The sequence below is a fragment of the Acaromyces ingoldii genome (assembly GCF_003144295.1).
Source record: "Acaromyces ingoldii strain MCA 4198 unplaced genomic scaffold FA10scaffold_5, whole genome shotgun sequence".
NCBI lineage: Eukaryota > Fungi > Basidiomycota > Exobasidiomycetes > Exobasidiales > Cryptobasidiaceae > Acaromyces > Acaromyces ingoldii.
In genome coordinates, this window is record NW_020290251.1 from 344,877 (window position 1) to 363,931 (window position 19,055).

At 56.5% G+C, this 19,055-nt stretch overlaps 8 protein-coding genes across 8 annotated transcripts; 4 read left to right on the forward strand and 4 right to left on the reverse strand.

The window, feature by feature from the left end:
* Position 1: 1 nt before the first annotated feature.
* On the reverse strand, positions 2–2,938 carry FA10DRAFT_268383 (hypothetical protein). The gene has a single exon (XM_025522306.1). It carries the CDS (start codon positions 2,913–2,915, stop codon positions 117–119), a length of 2,799 nt encoding a protein of 932 aa, XP_025375365.1. The 5' UTR covers positions 2,916–2,938; the 3' UTR covers positions 2–116.
* Positions 2,939–3,081: 143 nt separating this feature from the next.
* FA10DRAFT_275870 (hypothetical protein) lies at positions 3,082–4,836 on the forward strand. Its single transcript, XM_025523292.1, has 2 exons — positions 3,082–3,500; positions 3,561–4,836. Exons 1-2 carry the CDS (start codon positions 3,111–3,113, stop codon positions 4,776–4,778), a joined length of 1,608 nt encoding a protein of 535 aa, XP_025375366.1. The 5' UTR covers positions 3,082–3,110; the 3' UTR covers positions 4,779–4,836.
* A 111-nt stretch (positions 4,837–4,947) lies between these two features.
* Positions 4,948–6,378, forward strand: FA10DRAFT_287723 (galactose-binding like protein; the record flags this gene model as incomplete). Its single annotated transcript, XM_025524162.1, has 5 exons — positions 4,948–4,984; positions 5,055–5,172; positions 5,239–5,299; positions 5,374–5,480; positions 5,544–6,378. The coding sequence occupies 5 exons, from the start codon at positions 4,948–4,950 to the stop codon at positions 6,376–6,378; spliced, it is 1,158 nt and encodes a 385-aa protein (XP_025375367.1).
* A 42-nt stretch (positions 6,379–6,420) lies between these two features.
* On the reverse strand, positions 6,421–9,996 carry FA10DRAFT_280771 (hypothetical protein). Its single transcript, XM_025523642.1, has 12 exons — positions 9,667–9,996; positions 9,392–9,601; positions 9,150–9,333; positions 9,078–9,094; positions 8,475–9,025; positions 7,878–8,415; positions 7,633–7,819; positions 7,544–7,567; positions 7,455–7,489; positions 7,258–7,400; positions 7,162–7,195; positions 6,421–7,103 (listed from the first exon to the last, which is right to left on the reverse strand). The coding sequence occupies exons 1-12, from the start codon at positions 9,904–9,906 to the stop codon at positions 6,453–6,455; spliced, it is 2,814 nt and encodes a 937-aa protein (XP_025375368.1). The 5' UTR covers positions 9,907–9,996; the 3' UTR covers positions 6,421–6,452.
* A 118-nt stretch (positions 9,997–10,114) lies between these two features.
* Positions 10,115–14,171, forward strand: FA10DRAFT_243528 (hypothetical protein). The gene is made up of 5 exons (XM_025519311.1): positions 10,115–10,419; positions 10,483–10,763; positions 10,820–13,120; positions 13,177–13,524; positions 13,587–14,171. The coding sequence occupies exons 1-5, from the start codon at positions 10,170–10,172 to the stop codon at positions 14,046–14,048; spliced, it is 3,642 nt and encodes a 1,213-aa protein (XP_025375369.1). The 5' UTR covers positions 10,115–10,169; the 3' UTR covers positions 14,049–14,171.
* Positions 14,132–16,340, reverse strand: FA10DRAFT_243530 (Pkinase-domain-containing protein). Its single transcript, XM_025519312.1, has 4 exons — positions 16,177–16,340; positions 15,510–16,114; positions 15,160–15,451; positions 14,132–15,108 (listed from the first exon to the last, which is right to left on the reverse strand). The coding sequence occupies exons 1-4, from the start codon at positions 16,295–16,297 to the stop codon at positions 14,213–14,215; spliced, it is 1,914 nt and encodes a 637-aa protein (XP_025375370.1). The 5' UTR covers positions 16,298–16,340; the 3' UTR covers positions 14,132–14,212.
* Positions 16,341–16,463: 123 nt separating this feature from the next.
* FA10DRAFT_268389 (hypothetical protein) lies at positions 16,464–16,991 on the forward strand. Its single transcript, XM_025522307.1, has 2 exons — positions 16,464–16,587; positions 16,660–16,991. Exons 1-2 carry the CDS (start codon positions 16,488–16,490, stop codon positions 16,818–16,820), a joined length of 261 nt encoding a protein of 86 aa, XP_025375371.1. The 5' UTR covers positions 16,464–16,487; the 3' UTR covers positions 16,821–16,991.
* Positions 16,897–19,033, reverse strand: FA10DRAFT_156376 (hypothetical protein). Its single transcript, XM_025518129.1, has 2 exons — positions 18,728–19,033; positions 16,897–18,671 (listed from the first exon to the last, which is right to left on the reverse strand). Exons 1-2 carry the CDS (start codon positions 19,001–19,003, stop codon positions 16,974–16,976), a joined length of 1,974 nt encoding a protein of 657 aa, XP_025375372.1. The 5' UTR covers positions 19,004–19,033; the 3' UTR covers positions 16,897–16,973.
* Between the last annotated feature and the right edge of the window lie 22 nt (positions 19,034–19,055).

Sequence of the window (19,055 nt, forward strand, 5' to 3'; positions counted from 1 at the left end):
GTTGTGACAAAGCAATGAAATCTGCTCGTGACATTAAGATTGTGAGAAAGGCGATGGGATAATGTACTGGAGTGGACCTCCTCTTTTGCGTTGCTCTAAGCTAAAACATCTCTTGCCTATCTGGCAAAGCTCTGGCTCTTGCCACCGGCCATCTCCCTCCTGTCTCTCGTTCCGACATTGGCGTACCTCCTTTCCTTGCCCGGCGCCACCGAAGACTCCGCCTCTCGCTCTCGCTCTCCCTTCTTCTTCTTCTTCTCCTTCTTCTGCCTCTTGGTGCTTGACGCCGCGCCTCCCTTAAGATCCAGTACGCTGATATCTTTTGAATAGTCGTGTGGCACCAACTCCTCGCCCCCCACCTCCGCCGGCAAGTCGATGGCCTTTCGCTTCTTCTTCTTCTCCTTTCGGTCCGCCTTGTGACGCTGTTTCTTGCTCACTTGAACAAGCTCTTCTCCGCTGTCCTTGTCTGAATCGGCTTCCTCAGCCTCGCTAACAGCTCTACTCGCTTCGACTGCCGGTCTCGCCCCATTTGTCGAAGTGGAAGCCGACAACGAGGTCGAAGGACCCTCTCGCCGATCAATTTTTGGCACGAATGCCACCGTTTCCGGAGCGCTGAGCACTTCCCTTGCGTCGTCACCATCGTCCTCCACTTCCCTCCGGAGCTTTGACGACGAGGAAGACGGCCCAAGGATGCCCTTGAGAGCCGACGCGAGCTCGCTCTTGATGCTCCTGACGGCATCCACCGCGGCGGAAGAGCGACCGAAGCTTGCAAAGAGCGAGGACGACTTTGTCGACGCCTTCGTCGAGGTCGATGCCTGCCGCGGAGGTGCCGCACCGAAGAGCGATGTCGGCTTCGACGGTCCTGAAGAGGAGGCAGGGAGCGGCTCGTGCCCAGTATCGCCGAACAAGGACGCAGCAAGGGAGCTGCCTGAATTGCTTCGCGGAAGATGCTCTTGCTGAGGCCACAAGGGAAGAGTTTCAGCCCCTCCTTCGACTGCGACGCCCATTTCCTCATCGTCATCAGCGATGGCGCCCATCAATGACTCTTTCAGCTTTGCCTCCCTTGCTTTCTGCACCTCCTCCCACGCTTTGCTCTCTCTTTCGACAACAGCCACCACGTCCGTCGCCCGCTTCTTGATGGCAGGTCCAAGGCATGCAGATGCGCTCTCCTTGGTGGTGGGTGCCCGTGATGCAATGCTGAGCATCGTCTGAGCCGAGAGGATGTAGCGTGGACTCTCGTCTTCCCTCCTCGCAACAAGGTCCCTCCAGTCGTGCAGCGCCCGAAAGATTCTCTCCGTCCTGTTCAGTCCATCGACGCCCTGCTTCTCCCAACGTTCGTCCACACCGACTGCCTCGTCGGCACCGAGCTTCTTCCAGACAGTCTTCCATCCCTCCCGACCCTCTCCGTTGGGGTCCCACTCTTCCTTGGCATACACCTTGCTCGCGGTCCGCTTGCTCAGCTCAAACACCCGTTCGATGGCATCCTTCCCTCCTAACGTCTCTGCAGTGGAGACGAGCTTGCTCAACTCGAATCGCATGCAGTCGTAGACGTACAAGAGCGTGTGGGTGTCACTGCGAGCGTAGAAGAGCATCTCGTTGGGCAATGGTCGAATCCTCCAGTCTGCCAGCTGGAAGCGCTTGTCGGCCTCGAAGCTCACGTAGCGGTGCAAGAGGTAGGCGAGGCTGTGCTGTGGCATGGCCAGCACATTGCTGGCGTGGTAGGTATCGAAGAGGCCGACGAGATAGATGCCGAGATCGCGTTGCAGCCACAGGACGTCATGCTCGGCCCCGTGCAGTACCTTGACCTTGCTGGGGTCGGCCATGACGTCGTTGAGACGCTCGGAAAAGGCTCGCACCTCTGGGCTGAGAGCGTCGATGATGTAGTCACCCCACCGCGTTGAGAGCTGAACTAGGCAGACGAGGCCCTGAAAAGATCGGAAATTGTGGTGCTCGACATCGAGTGCAATCTCTTTGACCCTTTCTTCCTTGAGATGGGCGAGGAGGCCTGACATGCCCTCGGTCGTGTCGATCCATGTGAATGCAGGCTCGCCTCCTGTCGGCGCCTTGATGTCCATCGCAGGAGGGGGGATGATATCTGGGAGAGCGGGGACAGCCTCAGTCGCATGACTTGGGGCTGAGAAGTTGTGAATTTCGTAGTAGTAAGGATTGGTCCTCGGATCGCCCTCTGCGCAGTACATGCCCTGCCGAACACCAACCTTGGCCGCCGGCTCCCCGTCGGCAGGAGGTGGTGGTGCCCATGTGAGGGGCACTTTGGCATGTGGCTTTCCCAGCATCAAGTTTCTCTCCCATTGCTTCTCTCGGCTATTGTCCGGTTTCGTTGCGAATCTCGTCTGTGGAAGTGGGTTGATGTTGGCATTTAGAATCCTCGGTGGGAGCGGTCCCAGGGTCGAGATCCCATTTGAGTCGTTGGGCCGAGCGGAGGGCACGTCCTTGCGAGATGGCGCCGCCCTTGGTTTGACTCTGCCCTGGTACTCGTCGAGGCAGGTGTCTGCGTTTTCCAGCAGGCTATCGACGACATCGCCGAGGGAGCGACTGAAGGCGTCTGCATCAACCAGGTCTTCCAGGAGGATCTTGCCGTCCTGCCCGCTACCACTTCCCGCCCTAGACTTTCCCAGCCCTTTTGCACTCTTTCTAGCGCTCCCTTCTCCACCATTGATCGATTCGACAAGCTGATTGATGGTGGAGAGGACAGTCTCCTTGGCGGACTCAAGCTCCTTAGCGAGAGACTTGTCGAGGGACCGGTGGAAAGAGAGGTCCGAGGGTCCAGGAAGTTGCGCGGCCGTCCGCGTGGGTGGTTGCAGCTTTGACTGGAGGTACGCCAGGTACCCTGTGAGGTCTTCCAGGGGCGCTGGTGGTGCGACCCCTTCCTTTGACGAAGATGGCTCCGAGCTCGCCATGATCGCACGCAGTTGGATGAACCCAGGTCAGGTTAAGCCGGGCGCGAGGCGCAACTTTCTCAAAATTTTAGGCCCTCGTTCCTTGCTTGCTTCACGTGCCCCACGAGCCTTGCTCCGCCAAAATTTTGAGAAGGATGCCATTCTCCTCGTCCTCTTCCTCTCAGGCCTTCTCGATAGTCTTGCGACGCAGTGATTATGAGCGAGAGCGGCGGTGGCGGTGGCAGACCGGCAGGGCCGTCGCAGGGGGCGGTTCCTCTCAAGCAACCGCCTCGGGAAATTCCGGCGTTTCTCCGGCCGCTTCGATTCATGGGCGTGCCAAAGGCGGTCCTGACATGGCAGCCTAAGATGCCGTCTCGAAACACAAGCATCTTCCTCGGCGTCACCATCACTCTCGCCTCGCTCTACATATACGATCGAAGAGAGTGCGAGAGGATCCGGCAGGAGTACAAGGACAAGGTCAAGCATCTGGCAGACGAGCCGCTCCTTCCGCGAGAGTACCCGCGCAAGGTCCTTGTCTACACTGCAAGGAGCCCCGGCGACGACGACTACGAAAAGAGCTTGCTCTTCTTCAAGAAATACGTCAAGGTGTGTCTGGATCCTTCTTCCATGATGATGTAAGGGATTCATGCTGACAGAGAAACGCAGCCAATCTTGGTGGCTGCCGCCATTGACTGGGAGGTGGTGAATGGAACGAGACACGGCGGCCTGGCAAGGGAGCTGAGGGAGCGCATCTTTGCGCGAAGGCGCCAGCTTCTCGGTCTGGAGCCCTGGGCCACGCCGCCGGCGACTCAATCCTCGGATCAGCCCGACCTGACGCTAACGGGCGCCTTGCCCTTTGCCCTAACGCCTCAAGAGCAGCTTGAACGAGAGCTCAACGGAGGCATCGTCCTTGTCGGCAGACCAGCTTACAAGGAGTGGACGTGGGGCCTAAAGCAAGGGTGGACGACGAGGTTGCCGCCGTCCCGTCAGGATCTCGATGAGCCGCTGGCGCGCGAGCTGTCAAACGATGACAAGTTTGACGAGGAAGAAGTCGAGGACAAGACTGCCTTTGTCGGCGAGGTCAGCAGTGGGGATGAAGGGGCTGAAGCAGACGGCGCCGGCGCTCCCTTGCCGAGCAGGATGGCCAGCATCAACCCGCGTAATTTCAATCCTGCCTTTGCTTCACCGCAAAATTTTACCAACAACAGGAACAATAGAGCGGCGGGGACGAACCAAGATGAGCAGCAGCAGCAGGGCCCAGCCGTGAACGAGAGGCTCCTAGACCCTCCCAGCGCAATTCCTGCGCAACCACCGCTCTGCTTTGTCGACTATGTCAACCTCGTCGGGTTCTCCAAGATGCCACGGCGAATCGTGGGCTTCTTCAACCAGCGTCATCGAGTGCTTCTCGGTGCCGAAGCTGGGCTGCAAGTCGCGCTGGGCGACAAGTCGACAGCGCGTCCCTTTGATGCACCTCCTGAGCTGGAGATCCGGAGCGAGTCTCCGCAGGGCGGTGACCTCGACTGGGGCCTCGATTCGGAACGCTTCTATCCTAGCTCGTTTGCCAAGACGTTGTCAGAGGTCGAAAAGGCTAGGTCCTCATGGTACGAGGCGCTGCCGCGGCGGCTCCGGGATACACGTACCCTGGTGCGAGGCGAGAGAGAGCCGACGGCCACGGAGAAGAACGATCCACCCAAGACGGAGGGCGAGCTGCGAGAGGAGCGCTTCGCCAAGGAGCGGGAATGGAGGAACCTCGCCAATGGCTTTGACATTCTCCGGCCAGAGAATGGCATCCAGTGGGACGAGCGCTTCAGGGACTGCCTGAGGGTCTTTTCGGCGTCCAACGCACCATCTCTGTCATCGTCATCAGAGGAGCTGAAGGAGTAGATAATTGTACCTGTGCCATATCGCAACCTTTAAATGCAACCAACTAGCTAGTCCCCGCTCTTCTCTCCCTTTGAACGAACTTGCCTGAGAAGTCGTTAGACTAAGTCAAAATCTCCGCGCTTTGTTGAGACGCGTTCGAAAAAGAGCAACACCATCATCTAGAGAATCTATGGCAAACGATGGCAGTCGCATGTTTGACGTGCGCGGTGAGCATCTACCAGCCTCGCACCTTCCCAAGCACATGCAACTGATCTATTTCAACCTTTTCCCGGGCAGTCCTGTCGAACAAAGTCGACGTGGGTTCGCAATCAGGCACGCTCTGGTCGCTCAGCTCGCAGAAGCCCGGCTACGGCGTCTCGCAGCTCCGCCATGCGGATTTGGACAAGCTGTGGCAGTAAGTGAAGGTCTCTTTCCTCTTGTCATCGTTCTAATTAGCTTGACCGACTGACTGTCCTTTCAGGAGCGACGGGACCCTGCCTCATGTAATCAACATTCAATTTGCCAGGAGGACGGCTGTCACTGTGGGTGCATCTTCGCTGGTCCTGAGAGAACGGGGGCGAACAGAAGCTGACCATGTCTGACACGGCACGCATAGCACGTGTCCATGTACATCGACCACGTCAAGGACGACTCGTATACGCCCACAAAGGTCCGGATCCTCGCTGGGACACACTACCACGATCTCGTCGAGGTGCGCACCCGGTGAGTCTGAGCCCAGGCCCTTCTTCCCCCCATTGCTCGGTGCGACTGACGGAAGTGGACCAGCGAATTCGACCAGCCGCAGGGCTGGAAGCACTTTGTCCTCGACAAGAAGGGCAACGTCTCTGATTCCGACGAGTCGGACGGGTATACTTCGTCTTCTGGCTCCTCTTCCTCTGGCTCCTCATTCTCGTCCTCGTCCTCTTCCTCCTCGTCGCCGTCCTCATCGTCAGCGGCAGCGTCCAGCAAGCCCTCGTCGGGAACCTCGGACTCAGGCTCGGCACGGGGCTCGCACGCAACGGCGGAGCGCCAACACCGCGCTGCTCGGCGGCTTCAAAAGCGCGGCGCAATCGACCCAGCAGAGCCGGCGTCGCAGCTGGCGGGCCACGTTGCCCATGGTGTCTCGCGCAGGCACCCGCCCATCTACACGTACTATCTTCAGGTCTGTATTTTGGCAAACCACTCTTCGGGCAAGGACACGCATGTCAGGGGTCTCAAGGTCTGGGGACCACCCACGAAAGCGAGCAGAGAACGGGTCAAGAGGCAGAGGAGAAGGCGGAGGAGGGCTCGGGGGAAGAAGCGAAAGGGTGATGAGGAAAGCGAAGACGACGGGAACGCCGCGATGAGGGTGGGGACAGCTGAAGACGAAGAAGAGGGAGGGAGGCGGAAGAGGAAGCAGGAGAAGCGTGCGCAAAGAGCAAAGGCAAGGATCATGCAATGGGCAGAGAGGGAGGCGGCATCTGCTTCATCGACAGGGATGCAAGTCGATGGCGGCGATGCAGACGAGGAAGACGCTGAAGGCTGGGAGGTCGTACCCGGCCCGATCCGAGAAAGAGTCCATGACAACGGTCGTGGAGGTGCCGACGGTGGCATCCTCCGTCGAGCACCAATGCTGAGATAAGATCGAGATCACACATGTCTGTCGTCAGTCTTCAAACAGAGACCTGGCTCCATTGTCGAATTATAGCATTGTTCCTACTGCACTGCCACGATGATCTCTTGACCCTCAATATTTTGCTGTCCCTTGTCCTCAGCCCTGACGAGAGGGAGAATGTTCCTACCATCACCCTTTGGAAGCTCAAAAGAGAACCTCCAGGTGCCACAATAACCGGCGTTTTCCACGTCGACGCCCACTTCAACTGCTCCTGCATCCCTGTCCTTGAAATGGATCTTGAGCTGCGTGAAGCGTCCGTAGCCGGTCGCTTCGTTCGATGTTCCGTCGTCTTCAATGAGAGTGAATGTCCCCCTTGAGTGTCCATTTGGATGAGAGAAGAGCTGGACGTGCCGAGGGTGCTCAGCATCACGCAGGTGTTCGCGAGCATGACTTCGGCACGGCGGCCCCAGAACAATGAGCCCACCAGCGCGGACGAGCGTAGGTAGCACATCAAGAGGGGCGCCCAGGGTCAATTCTTGGCCTTGCGGATGAGCGGGCTTGATCCAACGCCCACTTTGCACATCGAACCAGCAGGCTGGTGTTTCTTCGCCATCGACGAGCGAGGGAAGATGGAAGGTGACGCTGCGTGCCTCGAACGTTGTTACGGGCGCAACAAGGACGTGGCTGCCGACTAGAAATTGTTCGTCCTGCGTGAGGCAGACTTGGTCTGACGAGTGGTGCCATAGGAGTGGCTTTCAAGGTGAAAGGGTCAGCCCTGGCTCGCGAGAAGAGTTTGAAACACGGACTGACCTTGAGGACCGGCCATCCTTTTCGGTGGTAGTGACTGGAACAAGTGCGGTTTCGATTAGCAACCAGAAAATCAGGAGAAAGTAGTTTGAGCCTCACCACACGTAAAGCGAGTACAACATGGGGATCAGACGGTATCGGTGCTCGATGATACCGTGCAAGGTCGACATGGCCTCAGGATACATCCAGAGTGTTGTGGACACTTTCTTCCAACTGTGGATTGTGAATCTCGTATGCCACAGCTTAAGTTGTCTTGGTCAGCAGCAAGATCATGCATCTGAAGTGTCGATGCTCACCGATTGTTGACACCATCGCACAAAGAGCTCGGGGCCTGCTAATTAGCTTACCGAGTGACGAGCGCTTCGGTGATCGAACGTAGACTCACTAGGACTGTGTGCACCGGCAAATCCTGTTGTAAAAGGCGTCAGGAATCGTGTTGGACAGCCAAAAGCACACACTGGAAGAGACACCCACCACCAATGTCGTGACCGTAGAGACCGGGGCCGCAAGAGAGGCCGATACTCAGCGTCATCTTGGTGCTCCACTTCAGCGAAAGCCACGAGGTGCTGTTGTCACCACTCCACGAGCCGTGCGCAAAAGCTTGCATGCCGGGCACGAAAGACCTTGTCACAACGACTGGGCGCACGTTCGGTTGTTCCCTCTGCCACGTTACCGTCAGAACTCTCTTCAAGAACGACTTGCCCGTGCGCAGGACTCACACATAAGGCTTCATAGGTCGCGCGAGCCATTCCCATCGTAAGCACGCCTCTCCCTATCGCACCGACAGAAATTGGACCTCGGCCCCAGCCAAATCTCTGGGAGATTGTCGTGCCCCTTTCCCCGACTTCTCGACTTCCATTAATCTCTGGCGGCAAGAGAGGCAGAGACCACAAGTCTATATCGCCCTTGAGCTCCTCATCGTCGTCGACAAGGGTGCCGAACTCGTTGTTGTCAATCCATACTCCTGTGATATCTTGGTCCAAGACGCCCTCTTGCATGAGCTGTTGCCACTCCTTGCAGCCTTGAGCGCTCGAATAGTCAAAGTAAGACCCTTTTGCCGTCTCGCCCATCTGTGCACTCCAGTGTATTGTCCTTGCATTCTCCGAGGGTAGGCGCGTGCATCGGTCTTCATCTTGAGGCATTGCTCCCTTGGTCATCGGTCTCGCGTCCGGCGCTGCTCGCATGAAAGCGCCTGCCGATGCGGTACGCTCATACAAGGGATGGGCCTCAAGCAGCCAAGGCTTGACATTGATGATGCTGTAGGACTTTAGGATCAGATAGAAGGAAAGCTGAGACCAGCCCACGATACAACTCACACCTGGCAGTTCAGGTCACTCTCGAGTGCCTTGCCCATGGCAGCAGGATCGGGATACTTCTCGCGGTCCCACGTAAAGTAATTTCGATGGCCAGTCTTGGCGTCCTGGCAATATCCGGAGGAGAGGTGCATGCTGTCGATTGCAAATCCATGTTTCCTCGTCTCGCGTACGTAGTCCAAAACGGCCTCTTGGGCGTCGTGGCGCTCGGAAAGGGTAAGGCTAGAGGCTAGGTAGCCAAACTGTGAAAGAGGAGGAAGCGTCGGACTCGCCTGCCAGAGGTCCTTTCCATCGCCCGCTGGTCCCGAGGAATGAGGCGTTACTAGTCGGGCCAGCTGAGACACGATTCCAGGCAGCGATGGACCGGGACTGTCCCCGTCTCCCAGCAGCATGTAGTAATCCAGAGGCCCATGTTCAACACTGAATGAACGAAAGTCGCCAGTTGAAAAGTCGTGTTCACCACCAAAGTCAAAGACGGAGGGCGACAGGGTGTTGTAGTAAAGCCCGTACCACTGGCCGAGATGGCGATTGTAGACAGTGTAGAATGGGCAGAGCTTCATGCGAACAGTCAGTGTGGCTTACTGAAAACTGACACATCACCATTACCTTGTACAGAGGGTCGGCTGCGTGCAACAGCGTCATGAGCGTTTGCTCATCGACCTTCATCGACGCACTCACTTTCTTCCGGATCTGCTCCAAGGCTGTCACGACCCTCGATGATGTAGCGCTTTCCTCGCTTCATCATCGGCCCTTTTGTCTCGCCCAGGCCATATGCATATTCCCTTGTCCGTGAATCGGCTGGGTGTGCGTTGTTTGCCGACGTGGCATGCTCCGACAAGGGAACATAGCTATCTCGGCAGACCTGCGGAAGAGTTTTCAGCTTCTACATCAAGCACGTCTGTCTGGTAGATCCAGCCTACTAAGTGATTCATCCGTCCCGTGCGAGCGTCGTAAGAATACGCCGTCTTAAAGTCGACGAGGAACGGCTCTCCAGCAGGCTCTCCGGCCTCGTTGTCCCAAAACCAGCGAATGACAACAGAGTGCGAAAAGCCGACCTCCAGTCGAAGCGAGCCCTTTCCGGGATGAAGCTCGGAGCATCTCAGCGTTGCACGCTTGGCATGCTTGTCGGCCTGTTGTCAGGAGCACTCATCAATTGTCTTGGCTCACGATCAAACCTTGCAAGAGGGGATCTCACCTCGACGCTCCAAGAAGCGCGCCGTTTCTCCCAACGGATCCCATCCCTGTCCTTCAGCCCCAAGGTAGTGTCGTGGACATCAGGGCCCGAGTGTACCACGCGAACCAGGCAACGATCAACTGGGCTGATCATCAAGCGGTTGCCCTTGCCGTTTTCGAGTGAAAGCAACGGCACCGCCTCACCGCTCTCTGGGCTCTGCTCCGAGACCAGCCATCCCACCGGATTGATCAAACGAGGCATATTCTGCTGATGGTTATAGAGATCACATTGGCTGGGCGAAGACGGGGGCGAGAAGAAGTTGGCGCTCGGGCCAACTAGAGCTTCGACGAGGGAACGTTCAGAAGAAGGACCCTAGATTTAGGTGACCTTTTTGCGTCTTTCTTTTAGCTCTCGGCCGGGGCGCGGTCGTTTGATCAGCGACGATTATTTTGACGAGCTTTCGTCGTCGCAACTAGCACTCAGAACACCGACAAGACTCCCGTTCAACGAGGAAGAGGCCCACGATGGCCGAACCGACGGATGCGCTGGGCCTCCTCAGCGCCGCCCTGTCGGCTTCCGACCCCAAGGTCGAGGCCAGGCATCTCCGCCAGCTCTATGACCTGTTCCAGTCGCAGCCCGGCAACATTGCACCTCTGTTTCCCAGCCTGTTCCCGCTCATGGGCCGGGCAAGCGAACAGACGAAGAAGTGGATCGTCGACGTCATGGACCTGATATTTTGCAAGCCGACCTTGAGCCCCGCTGGCAGGGCTGCCTGTGAGTACGGCACTGCGATGAGAAGACCGGGCAGCAGCTTACAGTGTGAGTATTTGTTTGCAGTGTCAATCCACCTTCCCAGTCATCTTCTCGGTCTCCTGCAGGACCACGACTTGCGATACGCCAAAGTCGCAATCTCTGTCTTCGCCAGTGCCTATCAGCCGCTCTTTCGCCACTGCTGCCAGGACCGTTCGGCTGCCAAGCTATGGCCCACCATCGAGGCCATCAAACGAAGGATCGTAGAATTGTTTGACAGCTCGCACCAGATGGGCATCAAGCTGGCAGCCTTGAAGGCTTTCCAACGTGTTATCATCGTTCAGACGAGACCGAATGGCGACACAGTTGTGAGTGAACGAATACATCTTGTAGGACTTGGAACCGGCTGCTAATAGCTATACAGTCTACGAGCTCCAATGACGCTAACATCGGTATGGTCCCACCTGATCATCCCACAATTCGAATCGCGAGTCTGGAGACGGAAGCCAACGAGCGCTTGACTCAGGTCGTAACTCTCATTTTCACCAACAGTGTCTCCGACCTCGTCATTGCCTCGATGAACAGCCTGTCGACATTGGCTAAGCTTCGGCCTTCCCTGAGTCCTATCGTGCTGGAGGCCTTGGTCAGCTGGAAACCGCAGGCCCTCTCCAACCTTCCTTTCTCTCTTATCAAGAACGTCGAAAAGACGCTGAGAATCATCTACCTCCATTTTCACCCAAATCGAAACTCTCTGGCTGGTGGCTATGGGCCTCAGATCCTCGAAGCTTTGTCTGAGCAGAAGGGACGAATGGAGGCTGCAAATCGCGAGGAAGAGGCGAGAAAGGAGGAGGAGGCCAGGGTCAGACGCGAGAGGATATCTGAAGAGCTTGAAGGATCTTCAAGCAGGAAGAAGGTCAGGTTTACGGGACTGGAGGCGGAGACAGAAAGCTCGTCTTCGACTCCGCTACGCCTCAACGACAGTGGGGCAGAAGCCATGGCGGCCGCCGCTGCAGCGATACCAACAATCACCACAGAGGAAAAAGACATTGAATCGGCCAATGCGTTTCGACGAGCGACCCAGGTTGGGAATCAGCCCAATCCGCTGGCCTCGTTCGATGTCACGACCTTACCTTTGCATCTTGTCGTTGAGCTCATCATCGCGAACTTGCAGGCGAGGTCGGATTCAGAGCTACAAAGTGCTATCGAAAGGACAAGAGGCAATCTCAACGGGCATGACGCTTCGAACAGATCACTGCTGCCGACGCCACTACATCCAGGCGCACCACCTGGGGCTCCGCCAACGATGCCAAAGCAGGAGGACTCTGCGGAAGGACAAGCACAAGACCCGCTACAAGCAGATCTGGGCGAGGAGGAGGTGGTTGGACAATTGGCCGATGAATTGGAACAGGCATCAAGCTTGCAGGCGCTGCAGAACTTCACACTCGTAGCGCCGAGCCATTTAGGACTCGACGATGCCAAGGCTCTGATTCGCGAATCGATAGGTCGGCTTTGCGAGGGAGAGGAGCTGTCAGTCAGCACAGTCGAGGCTGATGGAGGCGTACCCTCGTCTCTTTGGGCGATCCTCTTGATACGACTGGCGACGAGAGGGTTCGGGTCGCAAGGGTTGGAAGCGAAGGATGAGGGAGCAAATGGAACGCTGGCGCTGCTGTCCTCGACGTCACCGCAAGCCGACTCCATACGACAGTTGATGCTCGAGTTCGTCAAGGCCGACTTTCCTCGCCGCATTGCGTTTGCCTCCCAGTGGATGGCCGAGGAATTCCACTGTCATGTTCTGGCTCGCAAGCAAGGCATTGGGAACGACACTGACGATGCTTATTCCGAGTGGCTCACCAAAATCGTCGAAGCCGTGATCCCGACTATCGATGGCAAGGACAAGAGCCTTCAGACTTTCCTCAACCAAGTGCCAAAGATTCCCGACTCTGTCGTGAACTCTCTGAAGCAATTGTGCACCGACAAGTCCAAAATGGCCGTCGGATTCACAATGCTGAGAGACATGGCTGCCACAAGGCCGCCGGCACGGGCTGCGTCGAGCGACATTCTGCTGAGCCTCACGCGGAGCGAAGATAGGATGACGAGAAACGCTGCGATCATCACTGTGCGCGCTTGGGTAGAGAATGGAGGGGCGTTAGAGGACAAGGTGCTCGACTATGGAAGAAACGGGTTGAAACGCTTGACCGTGAAAAACCCTCTTTCGGACGAAGGAAAGGAGCTGGCGACGAAGGCAAAGAAGGGCGATGAGGGGCAGGAAGAGAAGATGGACGACGAGGAGCTGGAGGAGGGTGAGACAAAGAAGAGCAGCGCGGCGGATGACCCCACCAAAGAGCTCTCGGATGAGGATGATGTCGTCCGCTTCGTTGCTCTGCCCTTCGCGCTGTGCATCAAAGTGCCCGACATGCTCGACGACATTTTCAGGGAGTTTCCCGAGATGCCACCCGCAGTCCAGGCCGCCGTCCAGAAGCATATCCAAGCCCTTATTCGCTCGCCCCGAACGGCAAAGCTCAACAGTCAGAAGCTCGACACCAACAAACTCATCGACATCCTGTCCAACTACCGTCCAGAGACAAGCAAGCTGGCTTTGACGGCTTTCCAGGTCCTGACCGAAGCTGGCACGACGCCGAGACTGGTACAACTCGTCAAATCGCTAGCTGAAGAGCACGAAATCGATCCTAGATTCTTCGTACCTATTCTACCAGACTTGGACAAGGTGAATAAGGCACCGATAATTACTGCTATCATTCCGCTGACCGAACTTCTCTTCAGAATGAGATTATCAAGTACCTTCCTCGCGTTGTCACGATCCTCAATTCGGAGTCACCGGAAGACCGCGAGACCCTCAAGTCTGTTTTCACATCTATCGTCGAAGCGCCAGCTCAAGGCTTTGGGAGCATTTCAACGAACCTGCCTCGTGTCCGACAGACAGAGTTGCTCACGCCAGTCGAGCTCATGGGTCTCTTACATCGTTCTGAGAAGGAAATTGGGCTCAAAACAGCAGCGGAAGCCATTCGCACGTGTTTCGGCATGACAAACGTCTTTCGGAGCGAGGTACTGGCAGCTGTGCTCAATCAAATCGTCGAAGAACCGGTCTTGCCAGTCCTGTTCATGCGAACTGTGAGTCATTTTCAAACATTCATCTCGACTTCGCTTCTGACCTATTTGTGGTGTCTCCACAGGCTATCATGGCCGTCAAAACGTACAAGTCGCTCTCGTCGTACGTCTCGCGGACGTTTCTCTCTCGTCTCATTTTGAAAAAGGTCTGGCAGACTCCTTTGCTGTGGGACGGCTTCGCCTTGTGCGTCAAACAGACCGCTCCGGCTTCCTTTGCGGCGCTTATACAATTGCCGAAGGAGCAGTTGCTCGACGTCCTAGCCAAGCAACCGAGCCTGAAAGAAGGGCTCAGAGACTACCTGACGAAGAAGGCGGGAGGTAATCGCGCCAGATTGCTGGGTTATCTCGAGATGCTAGGCGAAGACTCGCCTGCGGATGCATCTTCACATTCGCCCACCCTGGGAGACGCACCTGGGTCGCCTCATCAAGGAGGTGTAGCGACCCCAGCTCTGGAGCAATCGCCATCGACGCCGTCCACTCCCGTTGTGCACCCTCCATCAGCTCCTCCGCTCGCCGGACAGGAGTAGTTCATTTGTCGAACCAAAAAAAAACTCAATCTGTATTCTTAGAACACCTCACCTTTTCTCATTTACCCTCTTTGCCGCCAATCCGTGGACAGACCTACTTTTATTGACTAATATTGAATCAAGTCCCGTCAATAGGGAAGACAGGAAAAGGCTGATGGTGATCTTTAGCTCTCCTCTGTTGGGCTACCGACGAGGCCCACGTCTGCTTCCCTCATCTTGGCCTCCTGTTGCCTGATCCAGCTGGACTCTTCCGAGCCGTCGCCGTGCTCCTGATCCATCATCTCTGTCTCCTTGCGCAATTTGCGATCCGTGACGAGGCTCAGGTTCGGCACGCGATGGGCGGGCGCCGCACCTTCGAGGAGAGAAGACGTCGGCGTCGAGGCCGAAGTAGTGGCCGACAAGGGTGAAGGTGCCTGACGGATGGAGGCGACGCGGCCTAAGCCAGGCACGTTGACCCCCTTTGAGCCGGGAGTAAAGTGCGAGGATACTGTTCCGCCGCTGCTATTGCTGTTGCTACTTGTGGGCGTCACCGTCGGGCTGCTTGTGACCGCTGAATGGATCGAATTTGGAGCTGGCCAGCCCCAGACATCAGCGACAAATTTGGCGATGTCAGTCGGAGGCTGCCTCGATTCGCTCCTTTTGACGAATGGATGTCCAAGCATCTTGACCGGCCCCGGGCGCCGTGTGGGGTCCTTGACAAGGCATGTCTCGATGAAGTTCCTCAATGCTTTGCTCCACTTGATCCCTGCCGCTTCATCGTCTTGCAGCTCCGGTACCTTCATGTTGATGACGTACGACAACAGATCGATAGGCCCTAGGGGAGGCTCTCCTTCCGCTGGGAAGGGGAATCGATTCGAGGCCAGCTCGAGTATCGTTAGGCCGAGTGACCATACATCCGAGGTAATGGTATAATTGAGCCCTTGAATGCGTTCGGGGGCCATGTAGTAGGAAGTCCCGGTGAATGTCCCAGCCATCGAATTGACCAGCTCACCCGAGACACCAAAGTCGCATAGCTTGATCTGACCCTGTCTCGTGACGAGGATGTTAGACGGCTTAATATCTGTGTCAAGGTGTGAGCGAAGAGGAAGGAACAAATCTGCTCGCTACCCACCCCGATGAATAATTCTTCTCTCATGAAGGTACGCCAGACCCTTCAAGCCTTCCTCTGCGACCTTGCCCAATACTTTTTCGCCCATTCGCCCGTTACGCGATTTGATGCGCTTGTAGATGCCGTCGAGCGACCCGGCTTCGCAGTGCTCCATGCAAATGACAATGGAAGTGTCTTCGTCGTCGAGAAAGGCCCCGTAGTACTTGACTATGTAGTCGGAATGGCACGTCCGATTAAAGCTCAGCTCTCGCAGAATCTGACGATGAATGTCTGGATTGGGTGATGTACTGATCGTCTAATTTCACCAAGCCTTCTGGTCAGCTTGAGCTCCTAAAGTCATTGATCATCCTCACCTTTTGAGCCATGACGAGACCCGTCGGCTTGTGAATCGCTCTTTTGACCTCTCCACTTGCACCCTCGCCCAGTCGATTCAAGATCTCGAGATTGCCCTTAAGCTGCAGCTCAGCATCTTCATCTCCTTCTCCTCCACCCTCGTGCGTGACGCCCGACGCTGATGACCGGCGAGAATCTGCTTTTGGTTCGGCTGTTGTACCTTCCTTGCTGGAGCCTCCCGAGACGGGGAGCTTTAGCGGCGGTGCTCCATCAGATGGTGCAGCCTCATCTATCGTCAAGCCGCCCATGGCTCTCTTTAGATCGTTCGTCAGTGCCCGAAAATCTGTGCCCTCTCCGTATGGTTGCGTCTCTGGATATATGCTTGTCGCGCCGCTGGATCCCCCTGCTGCTGGTCCGGCCACGGAGAGATTGTTTGCGTAGGTTGTCGTTGTCGTTGTCGTCGTTGATGTGCCCGCTGATCCTTCGTAGCCTTCATCGTTGTCTCCACCTGAGAAAGCTTGTCCGGTGGGAATGGCCAAACTTAGCGAAGAAGTGCTCGCTCCACTAGGACCGCCTCCCAATGAGCGTGGTGCAAACCCTGTCGAGGACGATGACGAAGAAGGCCCTGCGACCAGTGGGCTCCGTGTGAGTGTACGGTGCTTTTTAACGCCAGATTACTTGACTCACGAGAGGGAAGCTGCAGCTTCGGCATGCCCAGCCTCTTGGGCGCCCTGGGAGGAATGACGCTCACAGGCTCATTTATAACAGGCGCGGGCGCCGGGCCAGATGAGGATGGGGGAGCCGACATCCTCTGGTTCTCTCCACTGTCGCAATGGCTTGTCGAGCTTGAGCGTCTTATGAGCTCACAAAACTTGAGGCTCGAGCGCGTAGTGTTACACTGTGGAATTCGCGCACGTGTCCGACATTGTTAGGAGAGGAGCTCCACCACTGCTCGATCGACGCAATACCATCATCGCCTTTGGCACGAAGCTCTACAGATGGCGACACGACCGGTAGTGCCTGCCGCCCTCGCCGGCTGCTGCACTGTCCTCTCCATCATGGGCGTCCTCATCCTCTCCGTCTTCGGGTACGGATTCTGTAAGTGTACAGGGCACGGGCTGTCCCTGATTCGCAGACTGAACGGGGAACATGCCCTCATCCGACCCACAGCACACAACTGGCCTGCATTCATGGGCAGCGAAGAGAACCCAAAGGATGGCGTGGCAGTGGGGGAGACGTGCTATGTTGCCGCTATGGTCTATGGTGCCTTCATCGTCTTTTGTGGCTGCCAACTCGGCGTTCACAGGCGGTATAGTCGCATCAGGCTCTAACGTGGGGATCCCGACGAGGAGACAAGCAGTCGACAAGTGGAATCGCATGATCACGACGCACTCAATGGCACCATATCACACACTCATTCTCACTCGCATGCTGTTACAGTGGTGAAGATACATTACAATTGAAAGTAAGAATCATACGGGATTTCACAGCTCGGCTCGATTGCGCTGTATGCCGGCGTCAACAGCGGCATGCGCCTCATTTTCACGCTGCTTCTCCTTCTCTTGGTCCTCCCTGAGCTTGTAATGGCGCTCGACCCTCTGCCCAAAGGTCTCCGTCTCCCTGACCATGTGCGGGGAGCCACCTCGAGAAGGTGCTGCATTTCCCTTCTTCAGCGCGCCATTGCCGTTGGAAGCAGCAACCGGAGCTGGCGTAGCATCTTTTTCCTCTTCTTCTTCAGCTTCCGGCTTGACTACCGGGTGAGCTGGTGGATTGATGGCATCGGGCTGCAGCTGCTCAGGACTGTCTTCGTCAAGCATGTAATCATCCTCCAAAGGCGGTTCCATGACGAAGTACTCTTCAGGAGCAATGCCGTCCATCTCGAGGCCACCGATGATCTCGTCTTCCAGCGCCAGGAATCTTTGGACAAGCTCGTCCCATTTTGACTTGGGGTTTTCACTTCGCTGTTCGTTTCGTGAGTCTGACGCTGCCTCGGCAGTATTGGCATTATTCCCGGCAGCGTTGTGCGCTTGTGTTCCGGGCTGCTCTTGGGGAGCAGCAGGAGCCTCGTTTCCAACGTTGATCGTGCCGCCGTGCTCATTTCTTGGCTCGATCATAATCCTCCCATCCCCATCGTAACCGACAACGAGCTCAATGTCGGCAGCTACAGGCCCATCGGCACCTTGATCTGTTCGAGAAGTCTTTTTGGCGGCCATTTTGCTTGCAATGTCCTGAACGGCAGCTCTGACGTTCTCGCTGAAGAGAGAGCCTTGCCACGGACTCTGTTCGTTCGTAGTCGACATCCTTCCTTTCGGCTGTTGACTCGTCTTGCCCTCCTTGTGCGCCTTTAGCTCCTCATCGCTGACAATGGGTCGGCATCGCACGTCGCGTATGTCTTCCTCGACAGGAGCCAAAGCGGGCTCTTCGCAAAGCTTGGGCGTGTCGATCACGACGACGTAATTACATGTCGTCGTCTCTTTGATGAGCGAGATGCGGTCGACAGGAGGACTCGATGAGCAGTGAAATTGGACCTCGGTCGTCCTCGGCTCGTTGTTGATGTTGCACAAGGTTCCGCTCGACCAAATTTGAGAAACGTACCTCCCATCTCCGCCGTCTATGACCTGTTCAGCGCTGACATGTGCGTTCCTCTCTGCAGCTGGCCGAGAAGTGCCGGTGTCAAGGCTCGGGAACCGTACGAGTTCCATAAGCTCCGTTCCATCATTTGTCGCTGCTGCGTCTGTCGTCGTCACTGGCCGCGCTTCGCTATCTTCGGTAGAACTCGGCTGCTCCTGATTGTTGGACGACTTGGAAGGTTGCGCATGAGACTCGCCATCAATGACCTCGATGCCATCGTTCCACCGTCCCAGCACGTAGCTATCTTCTCGGGAGTCGATGCCAGGCGTCTTTCCCGGAGCCGTGGTCCCAGGCAGCGCTCTGAATTGCCTGATGGCATCGCCGTAGCAGAAAGAATAGGTGAACCAATCCAGGGTATGGTAGAGGCAAGTTTGTTTGAGCGGGTTGAGGAGCTCGAGGGCACGGCGGAGGATTCGTGAGCGCTGCTGTTCCAGTGTGCCTCGCTCCAAATTCAGGGTTTGCCTCGGCGGCTTAGCCTTTGGGATGCTGCAGATGTGCAGAGTATCGGGAGACGTCCTCTCCAGGTAGACTTTCGAGGGAGTGTTGTCGGGCTTATTTGACCTGCCTCAGCTAATGATGATTTACGGGGCCGAGTGAATCTACTCACTTGCTCTTCAGACTTGCCCCTATCGAAAGTCTCGATGTCTGCTTGCGGCTGAGTACCATGGACCTGGCCATATCGTAGCAGCAGCTCTATGGCTGAATGGTTGCTGATCGGATCATCATCGGCGTAGACGAGCTTATATGCAGGTTTCGAAAAGACGTCCATGGGAAATGATGGGTGCGTCGAGCCTGGCTTGGCCAACCGTGCCGCCGAGGTATTGGCAACGGGCAGCGAGACAGCGAGCACTGCCAACACCAGCAGCACAGCTGTGCGAGCCATCTTTGCTTGTTTCACTTGGCTTTCTCGACGTTGCGTGGGCGCCGCCATCAAC